Below are 16,868 nucleotides of genomic sequence, written 5' to 3' on the forward strand. Positions count from 1 at the left end.
AGAGTACAAATCCATGATTTGATTGTCTTTAATGCCCGTCATAATTTTTCTAGAATTTTCTGCTATGGCTGGTCACACTTTCGGAGTAGCTTTTCAACCCAGGCTCCATCTCTCCAATCTAGCACAAGAGGATGTACAGTGCAATTTTTATTTAAAAATAAAAAAACACGCGCGATGGTCAATTATCAGTAATGATGGTGAGAAACTACAATATCAGAAATTCACATTGACCTGCCACGTGCTTTCAAAACATGCATAACCAGACCATTCATGACACTGGAGTTATTTCCCAATTTGAAATGATAAACCTTGCTGAAATCGACCATCAAGAAGCTGACACTCTTGTTGTGTCGCTAGACCAACCTCTTGATGCTGGTCACAGATGCAATCGCATTGCTAACTTCCTTGACAATGGCAAGCTGTATGGTCCATGATCCCAGGTTTCTCCAAAGGGAAAACTAATTCTTCTGCTGTCTCCCCCAAACCCAAAACCAGATAAACTTTTCCAGCAACAACACCCCTGCTCTCACCTCGGGAATCATAGTAACCACGGATGCCTACAGGTTTCCATAAAAAAAAGACCAGATTCCGCAGCCAGAAAAGATTACAGCAGATTGTGAAACATCTAATGCGAATAAATAAAGATAACAGTAAATTAACAATTAGTTTAACTATTAAAAAAAAAAACCAATGTTCTACCATCTGTCTCAAAGCATCAGCTCTTTCTAGTTGCCTTGCAATAATTAAGACAAGCCTGGGAGAGGAAGAGGAGGAGAGGGGACATAAACCACATCAATATCGACGGGGATAAACAAAATCCTCACAAAAGGTGAAAAGCTGCAGGAAATTCTCACCAGACCATTCTCACAAGATACAAGACCCCAAAACAATTTACTGCAGATCAGCCGAAAGATCAGTTTCAGTTTAAGCTGCATCCTTTAATGCCTTCCTTTTGTTGCCATTTCCACTAGAGGAAACCTTTCTCACAGCATCTTCAGGGATGGTGTCTTCCATTACCTTTGGAGAGGTAAAATTGAAGTCAGATAGGTTTACATCTTTGTATTTTGGATTTGCATCTATAAATGCTGCTATCTCGTTACGTGTTCTCAGCTTCTTTCCTGTGGGTGTGATATAGTAAGCATCCATTTTGGAGAAATCACGTCTAAGAACCAAGCTCCTTTTAAAACCTTCTGGTGTCTTTGGAATGCCAGGCCTATCAATGACCCAGGTTCGAGTGGCATTGTACTCAATGTCAGCAGGATCATCACAAGATACACCAGGTTTTCTGTTACAAACAAAAGGAGAATCTTCCATTTTACTTCTGATCTCCTCATACTCTTCTTCAGTTGCAATCACCCTCCATTTTAAGCATTTGTCGCATTGTGCAGCATATGTATCAATTGATCGCACTGCAACTCGTGGATTCTGTCATCACAACTTAAAACTTAACTACCATCTCTTTCCTTTTTATTTTCCTCAAATTTCATAATCAAAAGTTAACAAATCTGTAGCTGTTTAAGCAGATTAGGTTCATATATCTAAAAGAACCATAGATTCTGAAATATTGAATTACTCAAATCAAAAGGGAATGAGAATAATGCATCTATGTGATGGAAACGGTTATCATCAAGCATGTATTTTATTTTGCTCTCTCTATGGTGCATCCTAAAAAGTTAGATTGCCACTAGGAAAGGCAATCATCAGCTTTGGAAACTAAATGGGTAACTCAATTTACCACTAAAAATTGAGTTGGAAAAACAACGGGAAAAGAAAAAAAGTGTCTTTTTATTATCCATTGAAACCATTTGACACACACAGCTCACATTCTCCCTACTTATAGCCACAGTTTATGACATGAAGACACAAAATTAAGGGCAAGAGCAGAAAAAAAATTCTTGCAAGATTTCCAGATTGTTCATCATAAGAAAAACTGTACACTGCCAAAAAATCATCGAGAAATGAGGACCTCGAGGCTCCAAACAACAAGATTAACACGTAAACCAGCATGTCACTAAATATCATATCATCAATTTCAACTACTATTCCTTATCAAACTCAAAATAAATACTAATTGAATTTTTATTTTCTTTTTATCAAATGAAAAAACAGTTTGTGTTGCATTTAGTAGATAAAAAAGAGAAATCACAACATTTCGCTTGGTCGTAGCATTTCTACTCTTAGCTATCAAGAAGGCTCGACTTTTCTTCAAAATAAATAAATAAATCTCAACAACCAAAGTATTGAAAAGAACAGAACAGATCGGAAATAGAAGCCCTAGATTAGGTTAGGTAAAATGAATCAGAATCGTACCTTGGAGGAGGTTTTAGGGGTTTCGGGACTACGCTCTTTCAGTGCCATCGCTCTCTCTTTCTATCTTTCAGCTGCTTTTCTCTTCTTTCTCGTCTCTTCAGATCGATCACCAATTTAAGTAAATTTTATCTCCCTGCCCTGCCCTGCCCTGCCCTGGGACTGATAACCCCTTCTTCGGACACAACACCCTTTATTTAAGCAAAATACAAAATCTGTTTGGGTTTTCTTACACTTACCTAACTACGAACGTCACTGTTCTCCTTATCTTTTGACACGTATTTTGCTACTAGAGTTAATTATATCTTAGTCCCTGTTTTATTCAAACTTATTAACTAGTCCACAGTTCTTGAAACTGTCTTCAATTTAGGGCCTATTTGAAAGTGTGGTTGTGGTTACTTTTCAGTGTGCTTTTCATTCTGAAATGCATCAATAATATTTTTTTATTTTCAAAAAATTATTTTTAAAATCAGCATATTAAAACGATTCAAAATATAAAAAAATTAATTATTAACAAAATCAAATTTGATTTTTTTAGAAATACGGGTTGGCTCGCTTTTCCAAACACTCTCTTAATAGTTTTTTGTTACAAGATCTTCTTCTCTTCTCTTTTAATTTCCCAGTATCAATTTTTTTTTTATCTCTTTCAGCATAGGAAGAAGAAAAATGAGTTAGAAAAGAGCATGAAAATGACGAGAGGATTGAGTTTTATAAATGGATTGAAACAAATAAGGGTTAAATATATAATTCTTGAAATAGAAAGGACTGGTTAATCATTTCTGCTGTACTGTAGGGACCAATTTATAATTAACTAGCACAGTTACGTTGGAATCATTAATAAGTTACATTCAAATTCAAACGCAGCCAAACTAACAGCCTGTTTTCTCTTTATTTTTAATAATTTGTTTTTTTAAAAAAAACTTATTCATACATTGTAATGTGATAGAAGTTATTTTTAAAATTATATTTTTTATAGAAATATAAAAAAATAATATTTTTTATTTTTAATATTAGTACATCAAAATAAAAAAAAATACTAAAAAATATTAATTTAAAATTAAAAAAATTCAAATATTTTTTAAAGTTTAGTTGAATTACAATGTCAAACAGTCTTCAAAAATCTAATTCAGTGTTGTATTAATGCTAAATTTGTAAATATTTATCTATTAAATGTTTTTTGGAATTTAGCACAATAATAATAGAAATTGAAAAAAATTAACATTATTAAGATAATACTTAGGAAAATAATATAGTTTGGAAAGTTACAGATGGTACATGCGAATTACTACTTACTACACTATGTTATTTTTTTAAATATTTTTTTTAATTTTTTATTATGCTAAAGTCCAAAAAACTATAAATATTTATCCATAAAACAAAAATAAATATATATCAACAGTGAGGTATTTATGTTAAAATGCTATTTTTTTTACACTAATAAAAATTCAAATACATTCATATTCTCTAAGTGGCTTGGATTTATAATATATTTATATTCTATTCATTGTCTATTAAATAAAATACTTAAAAATTTATATTTTATTTATTAAGTTTTGAGAGTTTTAAAATATATTATAGATACGCGTAAGATATAAATATACGAGATCAGATGGAGTTTCATATTGAATTTGATAATTTTGTACATTATTTATTAATTATCAATAAAGTAATTATAAGAAGAAAAACTAATAAATATGAATTTATTGTTATTCTAAATCTCGTGTATTTGGATAAGTTTTATATTTATAATTTTTAAATATTTATTTTGATGCTGGCGATGCTTTGAGAATTTATCTTGATTTAGTATTGACGTGTGTGTGTGTAATAATCCATTGCTCACTAGGTAGAATTATAAAGTTTCACAGACAGTATCTCAATCAAGAAAAAATCTCTCAAATTAATCACAAGCAAAGAAGGATGGTGAACGTCTCTCTCAATTGATTTAGCTAAGTACTAGATAGAATCAAAGACTTCGGGCGAAAGTGACTAGCTCGCCTGGGCCAGGCCTGGCGAGCAAACTGGGTTGCTTGTGCCTAACTTAATTTTTTTTATCCCTTTACAGTCTTCCTCTCTCTCTTTTTTTTTTTTACATATAATCTTGTGATTTTTATTAAAATTACCCAAACAGTCCAATAAATTATTCTCGAATCCACACTCTTCATGGGACACAACACGACCAGCGAAACTTGCTCTCTTGTTTCACAAGCTAGAATCTTTAATCGTTAATGTCAATCTAGCTACTCTTGCAAGTTAAGTTAAGATGGCATTGTCATCCTACTCCTAATCTTTATTTTGAAAAGGGGGAGTAATGGAACAGGTTTTTTTAAATACTTGAATTGCCTAATCAGAGGTTAGAATACCCATCTCTCTACTACAAAAAAAAAAAACAAAACAAAACAAAACACCCCTTCACTTTTTAACCTTTTTACCTGCTTGTCATTTGAATAACCAAACTACTAAAAACTGACTTGAGAATCAAAGAATTGAAACATCAAATCACACTAGTGCAATCCAAACTATTATCAACCATAGAAAAGCCTAAAGATTCGTTGAAATTTTTCTTCGACTTCATCAGTGGCATCGATTGTGGAGAAATGAACGAAAGCTATGTTTATTTCCTATCCAAACCTTTCTTATCCCTTATTGGTACTTGATTTGAAATCTTTCATGGTTGGCAACATGAAAACACCAGGTGAACGAGCTACAAACCTCCCACCATCTTCATCAACTCCAATTAACCTCTAATAACTTGCTTAATATATGAGAGCACTCATAAAAGTTGTGCTAGCTATCCAGCAACAACTTAGATCTCTTCATATCCATCTACAAAGTATATTGGTTGTTATTCGACAATTTGCTCTTTTTGTACCTATATGCATCATTAGCCCAATTTCCTTAAGGAAATTAAAAAAAACAAGGTGAAAGAAAGCATGCACTACACTTTCACCTTTCAATAAACAAATGTCTTTACCATGAGAAACCTTTTCATATGGGGTTGTCTAGACATGATCTCTACAAATCAAAAGGAAAGGGTCAGGGTCATATCCTTCATCGATAACCTCATTGTCCCTCAAAGTCTAAGTAGAGACGAAGATATAAATATCTTATGCAAAATAAGAGATTCACCACTATGTAATAGTATATTGAAACACTTATTTTTTTAGAGATTTAATGATCACCAAGATTAAACTTAGAGAACACTTCTAGAATGTTAAAAGTAGCTTGAAATCGGTACTCCAAAACTCTAACACCATAAGTAAGATACCACCTACCATTTTTTATAGGTCATTGTGTGTATGGTATCTTAGTCTGAAACCAAGTTCTATACTTATCTTTGTTAACTTAGGTCACAAGTTGATTGTTTATTTCGATATGAACATAACAACAAAAAAAAGCTCACTAGAAAGAAAGAGAACCGAAGCTTTTTAAAAAATATTTAACAAAGAGATGTTGAAGGTAGAAAACATGTTGGAACCCATTGTGATATTTCTCTCAATAAAGAATGGATATACTAGGACCATTTCCCAAGGCATCTGAAAGAAGATAGGTCATTTCTATAGTTGTTGAATATTTTACAAAATGGATGAAGATAGAGGTCTTGGCAGAGATAACTACTAGCAAAGTTATCCTTTTTTTGGAAAAATATTATTTGTAGATTTGGGCTTTCCCGAGTGTTGATCACAGATAATGAAACCCAATTAGATAATAAAAAAAATATGAGAACAACGTTAGAGTCTTAACATTGACTATGGGTTCTTTTTAGTGTTGCATTCATATATAAATGGACAATCAAAGCTCACTAACAATCTACTATTATGGGCTGAACTCCTAGATGAGATTTTATGAGCTTATAGAACCACTCAAAGACCTTTAAAGGTGAGACACCATTCCAATTAACATATGGTACTGAAGTTATAATCCTTGAAGAAATTAGATTCCATAGTCATAGAGTGTTATATTTCTCCGCTGACACAAATGTTAAAGAATTAAAGGCAAATTTGGACTTGGTAAAAGAAGTCAGACTCATTGCAGAAATAAAAATTAAGGATTTTAGACACTAAGCTACTCAATACCATAATTCTAAAGAGAAGAACAAACATTTCAAAGTGGAAGACATTATATTAAGAAAACTAAAGGTAATAAGGAATACTAATTGAAAAGAAAAGTTGGCTTTAAAATGGGATGACCCATTTAAGGTGGTATACTTGATTAAAGCTAACACTTACCATATGTAGGATAGGGAAGGAAAAGATCTGATTTATACATGATACTTTGACCACCCGAAGATGTACTTTTATTGAACACATTTAACATGGTCTTTTAAAGTCTCTGATTTACTCTTAGAACTACTTTTGTTATGATAAAAAAAATTTCCCACCATATTTTGTTTCTCTACTATATATGTACTAGTTCTACTCCATTTTGTATTTAGCCTAAGAAATTTACTCCAATAAACTTTTGTATCTCCATTATACCTCCAAGTTGTTTTCTTTAAGTCTATATCCATAATTAGTTCTATCTAACTCTAAATTTTCTCCCTTGTGTCTCCAAGACATTTTATCCAAGTTTATCTCGATAATTCATCATATATATAACTTTATAAGTCAACATATATCCATGATTATTCTAGTAAATTCTCCATTATTATTTTTTAGGTGTATCCATATCCATGTTATTCTTCATTTTGCACTTCAAGAATATTAAATTCGAGACAAAGTGATACAAATTCTTCTATTTCATAAAAAAAAATCAAAAATAGCCTGCGACACATGCAAAACCAAAGGAACATGAACATATAAGCACCGCAACCCCATCCAATGGAATAAAACAACAACATGAATGGAACCAGATAAAAGCAAGAGAAACTATAAGCTGATTTCCTTCTCGAGACCCTTCATGTAGAAGGTATTCCTCGCAGACTATGGCTTTAGCATGATCTGGGAAAATCTCATCATAATTAGGAACAACATTATGATAAAATGCATGTGAGAGGTCCATAATGTTTCTCTTAATTTTGTTGTCAAAATTTACATCTTTTATCACAAGCATCATCTTATTGTCTATACAATCATGAAACGCACTTGTATTTCCATAAAATGTTTAAAATTTTTTAGGGTTACTCCTAATCTCTCGCAGCTTGAAATAACTATTCCTAAACAAAAGCAAACTTAGTATGAAGAGTAGTTAATCTTATCTGGTCTTTTGTGGGCTTTCTTTTAATAGAGGCAAGTTCTTCTCTAACCTCTGCTTTTTTTTTCATGCATTTCCATTAGGTTAGAAAAATGGGAATCTTTATCTTTCAAAGTTGCATGGTATGATAATTCTAGCTCACAAAACCATCCCTACAGCTCTACAAGGTCCTTTATAGACTCTTTAAGTTCCTTTTAGGTAAGGAATATATATCTAAGTACATTCTCCCTTTCGACCTTCCACCTCCTCACAGACATGACATGTATTTAGAAGGCCTAGAAAAAAAATGAGAAATGAAAAGGATATACAAGTGGAAGGAGAAGTGAAGGTTTACATGAAAAAGCACTCGTTGAGCTTCACTCAAATGATCACTAAAATTACAAAAATATAAGTGATTGACCTCGTAGGGTACCTACGAAATATACAACGATGTGTTTGAGTCTCCTTATAGTTAACCCTATAAAAAGTGAGGGTTTTCTCTAAACAATACTTTCACTATATTGTTGTGATCTTTTGACAATATAAAATCCAAAAAAACAAACGAAACCGATTGTTTGATGACCCAAGAAATCTTTTTGGCCATGGACAATACAAGAACTAGAAATGCCTTCTTTTTAAAATTGAGTAAAACACATAGGTTGAGTTTGTGAAGTTTGCAAAACAACTAGGGGATGAGCATTCATGGTGGTGTTCATGCTAGTAGCAGCAACAAATGAAGCAATAAGAGAAACATAAGCATTAGCAGTGGTAAGCCTATACCTTAATGCCAATATGATCGACTCTTTATGGCTCTATATTGCCACTAGAATGAGCTTTCAATTCCTCTCAATGTTTTTCTCTTTTGTGTTAGTGACTTCTATTGGTCTCCTTGCTCTGACTCGCCTCTTACTTAGTACTTGTGTTCATTGTAAAAAATACAAAACAAATTGTGAGAAGAAATAGAAAGCCAACACTTTGAAACAAAATTTTCATACCCTAAAGACATCGTTGTAACCATTGCTGTCCACCAACCAAAAGCATCATTTCATAACGATCTTAGCTATCATGAAGTTGATTATAAAATATTATCTCAAAATTGGTCAAAGTGTTACAATCTGGTGTAGGTACTCTCCAAGTAGAGTAACAGTCCTATTTTTCATGATCCCTTGACAGTAAGGCAGCTCTAGTATACCTCACTACTATCCATTCGCTCGTCCTTCTTGGTATAGATTCTAACATACCTTGAAAATTTTTCTTTAAAAGACTGTGAACAACGATGAAATGTAAAAAACTAGGTAGTGTCCCTACTGGCATTGGTGCAACCCCTTTATTGGTGACAGATTTTCAGAACAGAGAGAGATTTTCTCCAAAGAATGACACAAACCTCTTGAAGAATGCCAATATCACCCAGCTGGCTCAAACATATTCCATAACACATGAATATATTTTTTACAAAACCAGTCAAAAGTAACGTATAGCCACACTTGTACTATACTAAGGAATTTGATGATATTACATTAGACTGGTACTTTTATGGGAGTTTCTGCTACCCTTATTCTCTTTTTTTTTAAAAAAAAAAATTTGTATGTTCTCTTTTGTTTTAAGATGTGGTGACTTTCTTTAACGTTTGACAGATGCAAACGGTTGTGGCCGTTAAAACCCAAAGAGAGAAAAAGGGATGTTCATAATAATCAATTAAAACCCAGAGCGAGAAAATGGGATGTTCATAATAATCAATTCTCGAGCCCAATCTTTTGTTTCCTGCTGCCATCATTGCCTTAAAATTTGATGATGGAATAAAAGATGGAAAAGCTCTGAGGTACTAGAGAGAAGCTGGACAGATTCATTATCAATGACAATTGGGTGCAGCAGTATCTCTATAAGATGAATGAATCGAGGATACATAATCATAACGCTAAATTGCTTTCAGATGCACTTTCCTTTCCTACAACGGAACCCAGCATGAATGTCCCAATTTCATGGTCTCAGTTGGAAACCAAAAAGAATAATAGTCATACAGATGCAAAACTAACTACTATCTAACGGTATACAGCTAAGTATATATTGAGGAGCAGCTCTTTCAAAGCAAGATGGTGCCCTAAGGTTGAATTAGTGTATTCCTTTGAGAGCATTTTGTATTAGCCAGTTACAAGAGGCTAACAATTGTGAAAAGCTGGCGGGAAGTGGCAAAATTTGCACGCACCAGTTTACGAGGGTCTATGTCTTGAAACTCCCCCCAGAAGTTTGTCTGAAACGAAAACCGATGGTTTATGTCCTAATATTTAATAGGCCCATCAAGGCTGCCAGATGCAAACTGAAAACACAGAAAAGGGAAGGCACTGAAGTTAGAACTGAAATAGAGTCACACACACACTCGCACGCATCACACAGAAATGCGTACGTTCAAAAATTGCACTCACACAGATGATGCATCACAATATAGGCAACACGATAACCCTGTCTCAAAAAAAGAAAGCCCAGCTACCTTCTGTTTTCACCACCATGAAGAAAGGGAATTGAGAAAAAAGAGAGAATACAAGACCAAAGCCTTGTTAGCATGCAGGAAACAGATATTGAACATGACACTTCCTCACATTTCAGTGACAGCGAATCAAAGATCCCACTGATAAGATACCTTCAGACACTGGAAGTCACATCTTCTCCCTTTTCATTAGTACTGTAGCACTCACAATTTGACCAAATATGTAATACTTACCATCAAGCTGATGCTATACTTACCATGTAGTTAATACTTTGCACCTTTATAATATTCAATATCGTTAGCATATAGTTAGTAGTTTGACAGCATATGTAAACACAATTCACTGTTTGAAGTTTGGTGCAAACCAAAGTCTAAACTCTAAAGGTTTCAAAACTACCACCACAATTATTACCTGTTGAACAATTGGTTTGGTTGATGTCATGAATTCTTGAGTTATTCCTTGCCAAACAACCTTTCCTTCATGTAGAAACAGCAACCTAAACATCAAACAGTACTAAGGGAATGCCACTTTACAAGTCCAAGACTAGAAAAACTTTTTGACACGGCTAACCTGTCAACAGCCCTTCTAATAGTACTATGTTGATGAGTAACCACCACATAAGACGCAATCTTCCCAGGTTTCCGTGCATCCTCACCTTTCATATGAACATGGCGGATGAGATCTTCAACTACAGTAGATGCTATTGGATCAAGTCCAGCTGTTGGTTCATCATATAAGAGTACCTGTTCCCCAATGTGAAAAAATACAAGGGAACAGGTAAAAAACACAAAGCAGGATAAAATCACATCAAACTTCAGAAGTTGTGGCACAAAACACCATGAGACAAAATCATACAAATAGAATTTTATTGTCGGTCATCCTATTGGTATAAATTTCTTTATGCATGCCAACCACCAGAGAATCACAAGAAAAAGTAATTTCCTTTACCATATTTTTCATCAAAGAATGTTTACCAATCAGAAATGATCTCCATGCTGCTATATTAAGACAATTACAGCTGCTATAAGTCATTTTGACCATGTTTTTCATCAAAGAATGTTTAACATCAGAAAATGGTCTTGGTGCAGCCACATATAAAGACAACATCAGTTGCTATCAGTGAAAACCAAAAAGATTAAAGAACAAAATCAATTCAGTTGCTTAAATACCTCTGGTTCAATTGTTTCCTTTGTGGTATCAAAAATTATAGACCGAGCTAGAGCAACTCTTTTCTTCATTCCACCAGATAATTCAGAAGGTAACCGGTCCTCTACTCCCTGAACAGAATATTAAGTTTCATCAACCTTAAAAGTAAAGGGTTTCATTATCTTCAATAGAGGCTCGAATAAGAAAGCAGGGAAAAGGAGACGGTTTCTAAGCCTTATGCAATGCTGGAAACTAGCATTAGGAAATGAAGACAGTTCCTGATGCTTCAGCAGGAAATTGACAGCATTGCATAGGTGACAAAAGTGTAATGCATATATGTAGCTTAAATATATTAAATTAAGGGAACAGCAACCTGTCAGGAGATGATTTCTTAGCTGGGAAAGAGCCACCTGATGCTACATAAATGAAAATTTTCACATTGCAAACATACCTTTAAACCAACTGCAGCCAAAGTTTCTGCCACGAGATCCATGATTTGCTCTTCCGACATGCTAGAATTTTCGTATCTAAGCAAGACAAAAGCATTAAGAAATGAGCTTTCTTTTTTCCTCCAGAAAAGGAATTGCATTAAAGTCATGCTATCAGTTCCAACTCCTGAGAAGAAAAGAGTAATCTGTATCTTACAAAAGGAAACCAACATTTTCACGCACAGTCAAAGAATCAAAAAGTGCTGCACTTTGAAACACCTGCCATGAAGAATAAGTGAAAAGTAAAACCACTGATAAAATAGCACAGGAGACATAACCCTTCAATTAATAACTAAAATAAAGATTTACCAATCCAATTCGAAGCCCAGACATCACCTCATCGCTGATCAAACCATCTCTCTTTTTACCTCGAATATAAACCTCACCCTGCCATTAGATATGGTTTATGTAAAACTGCCTACTTAAAAACTGAGGCACAGCCCAGTTGCTTCAGGCCAGGATAGTAATAGGTTACATAAAGATAGAGGCAACAAGAAACTTGATTTGATCATTACCCTGTCCGGAGCAAGAAGTCCTGCAATAATCTTCAAAATTGTAGATTTACCAGTGCCAGAAGGTCCAATTATTCCAACTGCTTCACCGTGTCTGATCTGCATAAGTGGAAACTTATCACCGCACAGATAAGACGACACAGAATAAATGACACGAAAAGGTAGATGAACTTGAATTACTCAAGTAATTATCACAACTCTGCCTTCCCCCAAAAGGAATTATTGAAATAGTTTTAAGCAATCAATAATCTTAAACATTTGTCTCTTTGTTGGTCTGAGTAACAGAAACACAGAATTTGGCACCAAATGTCTTCGCTTACAGTAAACAATGGGGTAACATAACTTGTCAAGACAACGCAATTAACCATAAAAATCTTCTCTCACAGAAGGCAACTAAGGATCCACAGGGAAACATCGATTAACCATAAAAATTGCGGATATGCAAACCAGGGGACATGCAGAAACAGCAAGACAATACAAGCAGAGACTGAAAGGCGTTGCCTTGGGGGGAATGCATAACATGCAAATGATTGCTAAAATTATTAATAACTCGCATGGTTTTACTTCAATACCGGTCAAGAAGTTGGATTACAAAACTGCTAGAAGAAGAGTGCTAGCCGCAAGAAAGCTGTTTTTGTGCTAATATGAAGAACAATCTAATAGCAAAATAAGCCACAAAAAGAGTTGTTAAATAGCAAACAGCAAGCTTAACTTCGAGAAAAAAATTCACCTTGAAGCTCACACCTCTTAATATATGCTTCTCCCCAAATGACTTGTAAACATTTCTGCATTCGATGAGAACATCAGAATCATCCTCCTCCGGTTCACGTATCCTGCTTAATTTCTCTGGTTTATATGAATCCTAGTTGCGTGATCAATGGAATATATCCATTCAAACCAACGCAAAAGATCGTATCAATGAAATAAATTTAAAAGATTGAGAAAAATCCACCCAATTCACAATTACATTAATTTAACACAAAGAAGAAGAAGGTGGGCGGGCTGCAGAAAAAATTCCCTAAAATACCGAGCATGAATAAGCAACAGAAAAACACGAACATAAGATATAGCAGAAACCAGCAGCAGTCAATAAATAAAGCAAGAATACTGAACATAGAATGCAGAAACTTTACAGTGAATTTGTTTTCGGAAAATCCCTCCCTCCCTATGTTGGGTCGAGGAGGAGCCACACAGGCACAAACAATATTTCTTTGATCCTTCCTCGGCATTAAACAAAGTGAATTGTTGAATGGTATCCCAGTGGAGGGAGCATACCAATTTGGCAGACAAAGCGGAGATAATAGCATTGAGCCAGATGAGACCAAGCGCATCTTTGAACAAGACCCAGATCGAGTTTTGCGCCAAAAAAAAACTTCGCTTTTCAAAGCTAACCAGGATAGATTGATTTTATAGAGGGCCAGTCAGATTCTTTGCCAAAACAGGGGATTGTGAAATTTGACAAGGAATGAATTTCAAGAAACTTGGTGGAGCAGAAACAAGAATAAATCAAAGACAAAGCTTGGAAATTGCTTGTGTTTATGTTGTGTGCCAAGTGATATGCAAGTCTAGCCACGTTGTTAGACTAATGGAGCATATGTTACAGCATTCCTCATGGGAAAAGGAAAATAAGTCTCTATGCCCGATTGGTTAATGGGGGGTTGTTAGGATATAATTAGGGCTTTTTCTACGCAGGTTAGAGGTCGGTAGTTGTTCTACCTCCTAATTAAAGATAAGATTTAAGAAAGATAGTAAAAATTCATTGATTTATTTTTTATTTTTTATTTAAATATGATATTTTTACTTTCTTTTAAAAAAAAATAAAAAAAAATTGACCCATTATCCGAGAATCAGAGAGTTGAGTTTAAAATTTGTGGTCATATGTTCAAGAGTTTGATTATTTAAGGCCTATGAATGAGTCTCTACGTTTAGCAAAATAAAGTTTGTGAAATTGACATCAAACTAATCTAATTTAGTGAAGACTTGCATTGAACAACAGGAAAGGAATGAAGGAATAGCCACGAGCACACTCTATTTATGTATAGTATGATACTAGATAATTTTGTTGAATGTAAGAAAAAATTCAAAAATGTTGTTGACATGAAAAATAAATAAATTATATGGAGATTGAATTGATATGATATAGTTAACTTCATGGATTTAAAGATAACTAAATGACCAGTAAAAATATAGTTTGACTAAAAAAATAAAGATGATATCTTATTTTTTAAAATATAAAGACAACGTATTGGATTTACTTAGATCGACTCGAGTTACTCTATCAAATCTTCAACTTGAGTCATGAGACCCTAATAACATTGTAGAAAGCAAATAAAAAAAATAATGAATCTAATTCTCAATCAACCTAAAATTGAAAAATAAAATTCAATTAGAAAAATGAGTCGAGTCAATATGAGTTAACCTACCAAGCCTTGGTTATGAGAATGAAATAACTGTATAAAAAAATAAAATAATTTATAAAACTCAATTCTCAATCAACTTAATGTTGAATGATGAAATTGGAATTAAAATCAATTAAAAAAAGACATGAAAAAACCAACAGAGTTAATCGATCAAACTCGTGACTCAAGTCATGAGATTGGGATACCCTCATAGAAAGTAAATCAAAATAAATTATAAAACTTAATTCCCAAACAACCCATTATTAAAGGATGAAATTGAAATAGAAAAATTAATTAAAAAAAACTCGAGGCAAACAGGCTAACCCGGATCATGAGACCATGATAACCTCATATAAAAAAAAATTATAAAGCGCAATTCTCAATTAACCCAATGTGGATGATTAAATTGAAAAAAATTAATTAAAAAAATCTGAGTCAACCTAGGTTAACTTGTCAAACCCAAATCATGAGACTGGGATAACTCTATATAAAGAAAAAAAATAAAGTCGAATTCTCAATCAATTCAATGTTGAATGATGAAATAGAAAAAAATTAATTAAAAAATAACCTAAAAACCTAAGTTGGCCCGCTACTTCGCAAAACTTGCAACTCGGGTCATAAGACCGTGATAACCTCATAGAAAACAAATTAAAAAGATACAAAGTCAAATTCTCAATCAACACAATATTGAATGATGATGTTGAAAAAAAAAGAATCAATTAAAAAAATAACCCGGATTAACCTGTCAAACTCAAGTTATAAGATTAAGATAAATTTATGAAAAAAATTAAAATAAATCATAAAATCTAATACCCATTAAAACTAATTGTTATAGAATGAAATTGAAAACAAAAACTTTTAAGTACCTAATTGTAAAAGGCTTACGACATTGAAATACCAAGACATACGTTTTAGCACATGTTAATTAAGAATAATAATAATAAATTGAGGGATTTGGATGTAGTCTCCTGGGTGCCACAGCATCAAGTTTATTTCAAAGTATATGAGCAAAAAAACCAGAAACACGAATTAAAGAAGAAGAAGAAGAAGGTGGTGGGGCCGACGCAACATGGCCTAGTTCAAGCGATGGGCCTTGTCTTGAGGCGACAGGAAATGGGGACGGACAACAATACTAAAATTATGGCTTTGGACAGCGGGCAACCATCGCCTTCGTTTTCCCAAAGACAGCAACATTCGTTGCTCAAGCGAAAATTGTGCCTTTCACATTTATGGATACTTCTTTGCACTTACATCACAATTAGAATCTAAAATGCTTTTAGAAAGGAGATTAACCTCACAAGTCACATGCATATATTATCTTCTCAAAATATTAATAATAAAATTCTGACAATATATTAAAAAATACTGATTATTAGCCTACGTATCTTACTGTTTTATTGAATGTGCATCACTTTTTTGCCTCCCCCCCTTTTTTTCATTATTTGAGTACTGTTTATTATCATAGTTTCTTGTTTTTCCTATTAGGTTCCTTCTCGGTTGGTTAGGTTAATATTTGGGCTTGGTATTATGATGTGGTTATTTTAGTATAAGGTTCTCGCGATTAAAAATGATGGGTTTGGAATTAAAAGTGAAGAAAAAAAGTCATTTTCTCTCTTAAAAAAAAGACATCCACAAGAAAGAAATGATGGGAGGGGAGAAAATAAAATAAAGAAAAGAGAGAGAATATATAACAGCCCGACCCAACTTGCCATATTTGTCCGCTTTGAGCCTTACAGTCCTCACAATTTTGTTCTTGATGACGCAAACCCATATCTGAGCTTGACGCCCCAAAACACGTATAACAAGTTAGCAATCAACAATCTTAATAAAACCAGCTACCAATCCCTCACCTGTCGATGTAGGATATGACAATCCACCCCTCTTAAAGAGCTCGACGACTCCGTCTGCACAACCGGACAGCTAATGAATCAGGCTCTGATATCAAATGTAATAGCCTGACCCAACTTGCTATATATTATCCATTTGAGCTTTATCGCCCTCACGGTTTTATTCCTGATGACCGAACCCACATCTAAGCCTAACGCCCTAAAAAGTATATGACAAGTTAGTAGTCAACACTCTTAATAAGGCCATCTATCAATTCCTTACCCGTCGATATGAGATATAACAAAATAAGACATGATTATTAGAGCCACATCGATCTCTTTATTTGACATGTGTTACCTTGAAAGAAGGACAATAATTCGGCTATTCCAATAGCTCTAAAAAATTGTGTTTGGAGGCCTAAACAAGAAGAGATAAAAAAAAAAAAAGAAGAAATAACTCGCTATATAGATTAACATATTACAATCATCTCCATAACCTGAGTTTTGAATTTTATTGTTATCTTGAGTTGACCAATAT

At 33.7% G+C, this 16,868-nt stretch overlaps 2 protein-coding genes across 4 annotated transcripts; both read right to left on the reverse strand.

The window, feature by feature from the left end:
* Positions 1–175: 175 nt before the first annotated feature.
* Positions 176–2,499, reverse strand: LOC133682068 (methyl-CpG-binding domain-containing protein 4-like). 2 transcript variants are annotated; one of them, XR_009836602.1, is made up of 3 exons: positions 2,311–2,499; positions 855–1,425; positions 176–754 (listed from the first exon to the last, which is right to left on the reverse strand). XR_009836602.1 is itself a non-coding variant. In XM_062105317.1 (2 exons), the coding sequence occupies exons 1-2, from the start codon at positions 2,356–2,358 to the stop codon at positions 925–927; spliced, it is 549 nt and encodes a 182-aa protein (XP_061961301.1). In that variant the 5' UTR covers positions 2,359–2,499; the 3' UTR covers positions 176–924. The 2 variants fall into 2 exon arrangements, 1 of the variants encoding a protein (XP_061961301.1); XM_062105317.1 differs by having other exon boundaries at positions 176–1,425.
* Positions 2,500–9,299: 6,800 nt separating this feature from the next.
* LOC133681406 (protein TRIGALACTOSYLDIACYLGLYCEROL 3, chloroplastic-like) lies at positions 9,300–13,813 on the reverse strand. Of its 2 annotated transcripts, XM_062104448.1 has the most exons (10): positions 13,239–13,812; positions 12,836–12,967; positions 12,109–12,204; positions 11,903–11,980; positions 11,751–11,812; positions 11,557–11,632; positions 11,129–11,236; positions 10,530–10,702; positions 10,371–10,455; positions 9,300–9,790 (listed from the first exon to the last, which is right to left on the reverse strand). In XM_062104448.1, the coding sequence occupies exons 1-10, from the start codon at positions 13,434–13,436 to the stop codon at positions 9,752–9,754; spliced, it is 1,047 nt and encodes a 348-aa protein (XP_061960432.1). In that variant the 5' UTR covers positions 13,437–13,812; the 3' UTR covers positions 9,300–9,751. The 2 variants fall into 2 exon arrangements, with proteins under 2 accessions (XP_061960432.1, XP_061960433.1); XM_062104449.1 differs by lacking the exon at positions 12,836–12,967 and having other exon boundaries at positions 13,239–13,813.
* Positions 13,814–16,868: the final 3,055 nt, after the last annotated feature.

This window comes from Populus nigra, chromosome 2 (genome assembly GCF_951802175.1).
Source record: "Populus nigra chromosome 2, ddPopNigr1.1, whole genome shotgun sequence".
NCBI classification, from domain to species: domain Eukaryota; kingdom Viridiplantae; phylum Streptophyta; class Magnoliopsida; order Malpighiales; family Salicaceae; genus Populus; species Populus nigra.